This window comes from Rhinatrema bivittatum, chromosome 7 (genome assembly GCF_901001135.1).
Source record: "Rhinatrema bivittatum chromosome 7, aRhiBiv1.1, whole genome shotgun sequence".
Lineage (NCBI taxonomy): Eukaryota > Metazoa > Chordata > Amphibia > Gymnophiona > Rhinatrematidae > Rhinatrema > Rhinatrema bivittatum.
In genome coordinates this window covers 101545355-101550172 of record NC_042621.1, presented here as the reverse complement: position 1 = coordinate 101550172, position 4818 = coordinate 101545355, and the positions used below count along the sequence as shown (strand labels likewise).

At 43.4% G+C, this 4818-nt stretch overlaps 1 protein-coding gene across 1 annotated transcript; it reads left to right on the top strand.

Annotated features, from left to right (window-relative positions):
- Window positions 1–1771: 1771 nt before the first annotated feature.
- THAP11 (THAP domain containing 11) lies at window positions 1772–4475 on the top strand. Its single transcript, XM_029608823.1, has one exon. The coding sequence runs from the start codon at window positions 1959–1961 to the stop codon at window positions 2766–2768; it is 810 nt and encodes a 269-aa protein (XP_029464683.1). The 5' UTR covers window positions 1772–1958; the 3' UTR covers window positions 2769–4475.
- The last annotated feature ends 343 nt before the right edge of the window (window positions 4476–4818 follow it).

Below are 4818 nucleotides of genomic sequence, written 5' to 3'. Positions count from 1 at the left end.
AGGTTAGAGCTGTTCAGCTTGAAGAAGAGATGGCTGAGGGGGGATATGATAGAGGTCTACAAAATACCGAAAGGACTTGAATGGATAAATGTGAATCAGTTATTTACTCTTGCGGATAATAGGACTAGGGGGCACTCCATGAAGTTAGCAAGTAGCTCATTTAAACCAAATTGGAGAAAATTCTTTTTCACTCAAGGCACAATTAAGCTCTGAAATGAATTGCCAGAGGATATAGTTACGACACTTAGTGTAACTGGATTTAAAAAAGGTTTGGATAAGTTCCTAGAGCAGAAGTCCATAAATTACTATTAATCAAAAAGGATTAGTAGCTTGGGATCTATTCATTTAATTTTTGGGTACTTGGCAGGTACTTGTGACTTGGTTGGGCACTGTTGGACACAGGATACTGGGCTTAATGGACCCTTGGACTGACCCAGTATGGCATATCTTATGTTCGCATATGACAAATGGATTTGTACAAAGAATTATATTCCATTTTTAAATCACAGTAAAGTTATGTTGAAACATTAAAATTGAGTCCAGTATGATTATTGCTATTTGCTGTAGAGACTGTGAAAGGACAATGCCCAGGAGAGTATTCTTTCCCTAATGGGAATCCTGGAGAACCTGGGGCTAGTGGATTGTGTGGGAAGCCAAGATAGAGCCCTTAGATTTACTGTGTGCCTTTGAGTATTTCAGCCCAGGGATTACATCTCAAACTGCAAGTATATATCGTTAGGGCCAGACTTAAGATTTTGTAACCCATGGACTGCAGTGGACAGCAGAAAGGGGGAGGCTGGGCAGTGTGCCATGGCTCTAAAGCAAGTGGGAGCAGGATCCTCGTGGCCTTCAAAATTTGGCCCCTAGGAGGTGGCCCATGTATAAATCTGGGCTTGCATACACTTATTTTTTAGGTACACTTCATTCATTATGAAAACCTATTAATTTTGGAAATTCGTTTGTCTGTCTGCCCATATGTAGCCACTTTTGTGCCACTCTCTACTTCAATGGATTTGCTTCACTTTTGGTGATATAAATTATTAGTAAAATGTGAAACTAAAATAAGATTAATGGTTTATATTTTACATAGAATAATACAGCATAAACTGATCCTTTTAACTCTCACTAAAAGCTATCACCCTGTTATAGTGTTATGCTATCCCCTCTCATTCGCCAGGGACCCTGCCATAGTAAATATTGCATGGTTTGAGGTTACAGGAGAATCAATAAAAATAGTGAAACACATCAAGACCATGAGATCCATCTGCTTTGTGTTATACTAACGTATACATATCTCCAGCTTTATACCTAAGGTTTAAGCCCAGGGTTGGTTGTTTTTGAAAACGACTAAAGTCCCCCTGGTTTTTAGGCTTAAATGCTGCCCCTCCATATATCCAATATCACTCATAATGCCTCTTTTGATCCAAAACAGAGGTTGACTGATGACCCTAACTTTTATAGTGACTTTTTTGCTAACAAGGACTCTTTCCGAGTAAAATCTGTTATGGGACGTAAATATGTACGCATTATTTATATTGTAGAGAAACTGTGTTTCCATGGGGCTTAATGACGTTGCTATATAGTTTTTTTCTGTTCTATACCAAAAAAAATCACACAAAAGGAAAGAAGAATTGTGGGTACTGTAGTTCTTCGTTGTCTTCTTGACCGTTTCGTCCGCTCCCATCATCCACAGGAAGTCTACTGCCTTCTGGGAGTAGTAGTTCTGCACTGTCATGAACTCGACCCACTTCGGCCGAAGGACAGATAGTGAGATTGAAACCGGAAACAAGCATTATGGGAGTTGTAGTGCAGTCTTCTGTTTCCACGGAAAAAGGAAGTGGTAGAGTATTGTAGGAATTGTAGTTTCGCTCGCTGTCGTTCTCCGCCACAGAGGAGCGTGGGTCCGAATTCGGCCAGCGGAACCGGAGGCGGGTGGCGAAGACCGAGCGTGGGCCACCATGCCGGGTTTCACCTGCTGCGTGCCCGGCTGTTACAGCAACTCGCACCGGGACAAGGCACTGCACTTCTACACCTTCCCGAAGGACCCGGAGCTGCGGCGGCTCTGGCTGAAGAATGTGTCTCGGGCCGGGGTCAGCGGCTGCTTCAGCACCTTCCATCCCACCACGGGCCACCGTGTCTGCAGCCTGCACTTCCCGGGCGGCCGCAAGACCTACAGCGTGCGGGTGCCCACCATCTTCCCGCTGCGCGGAGTGAACGAAAAGAAAACTCGGCGGGGCGGAGGCGCGGGCAGTAGGAAGCAGCGGCTGCATCCCGGAGGTGGCTGCACGACCGCTGTGCTTGTCGCCACCATAGGGGGAGGCGATGATGTGGGGGAACAGCTGGAGGTCACAACCGGGGAAGCCGATGTGATCACGGCTGGCGGAGGCGAGGACACCAAGCCCATGGACCTGACAGTACAGGTGGAAGGGTCCGGGGTGCCTGAGGGACCCGGCTCTTCCTCTTCCCACCAGCATCTGCGGGTGGTGCTGGTGCGGGACGATCCGGATGCAGCTGCCTATGGCTACCCCGCTTTCCTGGACTCCTCCTCCGACCACTCGTACTCGCTGTCATCAGGCACCACCTCCGAGGAACTGCTGCGCAAGCTGAACGAGCAACGCGACATCATTGCTCTCATGGAAGTCAAGATGAAAGAGATGAAAGCCAGCATCCGACACCTGCGGGTCACCGAAGTCAAGCTGCGGGAGGAGATCCGCGAGAAGGACCGACAGCTCTCCATCGCCGTCATCCGCAAGAAGCACGGTATGTAAGGGCTGAAGCCTTCTGGACCTAATCATCCGAGCCCAGGGCATCCCCCGTGCTATCAAAAGAGAAATGCGGGATGTTTGGGGGCCATTCCTAAGACCTCGCCTCTGGCATGACCTGTGATACCTACAGAACTGCCAACACTGGCTCTCCTCAAACGCTTGGGACTAGGAAAACTGACTACAGAGCTGAAAACTGGTCAACTTTAGTTTCTGTTCCTGGTCATCGAAGATACTTGGCAGTGCTCTGCATTTCACAGTCAGAGAGAGCAGACCACCCCCCCTTTTATTTTTTATAAACTCAGAGCATCTAACACAAGAAATGTGGCCGTTTTTATTGTGAGGAAGAACTTTTGGGAGAGGGGTGAACTCCTCTTTTCGGTTTTCATGTTGAAATGGCTTTAGTTGTTTTGTTGGACATCAACAATAGTATTTACAGCCCTGGCATCTGTTTCTTATGTTACCCTTTCAACAGTGTCTTCTTTTGAAAATAAAAGAACCCTATTTCGGGGGGGAAGGGGGGTACTAAAGTGAAGAGTGTGAGTCTGGCATTAGATGCTTTGGACCACTGCAAATAGTTGTGCAGGACCTAAGCAACCATTCTTCAGTTTCTCCTCAAGAAAAACTCCTGTAGGAGCACCCTGAACTTACTGGATAGCAGACCACTGAAGATTTAGAAGGCAGGGGAGTAAAAGTGTTTATGTAATTAGGAAAATAAGAAAATAAGATATGTTACTCTTTTACTCCTAGAATCAAAGAGATACATATGCATACACATAAACATAAACACACACGATGTTTACTGTTATGGTCAACTGGGGCAGATTTCTTATCCAAAAGCAAGCTAGCAAGTAGTATGTTTTTACGGATTTAACCCCACTTAACCTGGATCACTTCCAAATGACTGAATTAGTATTGAAAGGGATTACTGCCCTAATCTTCCCAATAATTTACATCGTTTAGAAAGAAAACGTCCAATTTATATTTTAAGATATTTTCATCTTACCTGGCAAATTTGACAGCTTTGCTACAGATAAAAAGATAACTAGAACAGGCTGATGAATAACTATTTTCAGTTGTAGTTTTAGGTTTTGTTTTTTTTTGGCACCCTGGTAATGTTGGTTAATGGCTACAAATGTAATTCTATTTTCTGTACAAATACTGAAATTTGTGTAGTTTTCACTGCATATTTTGTTTGGCAAGTTCTAATTAAAAAAACATCTAAAATGATCCTGAATGTAGTAGTGGCAAGTGTAATCTGGAAACTGGCTGTTTTTTGCATACATTTCTTTTATAAATAATAGATCCAACAGCGATATGAATGGCTTTGAATCTCTGTGCAAGGGCCTCTAATAAGCATAAGGGAGTTTTGCACACTAAATGCGATGTCACAATCAAAAAGGAAGCAGAGTGTAAAGAAAAATTCTAAAGTGTATTTGTTTGTTGGAGAAAAATATGGGAATGTTTTGTTTTTTTCCCCCTTCCCCACCTGTCTGATTTATAAAACACTATTGTATCTGTGAGAGGTATGGAGAAACTGTTACTCATCTCCCTATTTACTGTCACTCTCAGCCAGTCAAGATGCTATTCTAAATCTGCCATAAACAGGTAAGATGTCATGCTTTGATTAGCTGAGATTGTTGCACTTTTGCAGAATAGGGAAGCATTTTATGTTTATCTATGTTTTTAAATAAAGCTTGTTTTAAACATGTATTTAGTAACTTCCCCCCTCTAATTTCTAATATAGCAATATACCCCATATATGTTATCTCTAATTGTTGAATGCTGGATTCTGTATCTGGAGTCCCCATGGAATGGATCTTGGGTCATTGTGGAAAATACATTGAAATCCTCAGCTCAGAGTTGTAGGACAAATAGGACCCACATATAATAGTCGAGACTGTTTGGATCCCAGTAAATAAAAATCCAAGTTCGTTATGGACCAGAATAACTTTACACCCTTTTTGTGTCTATTATGAGGTTCATTCTGATAAGCAGTAACTCACAGTACATGACAAGTTACATGAGACATGGCTTAGACTGGTTAGGCAAAAGC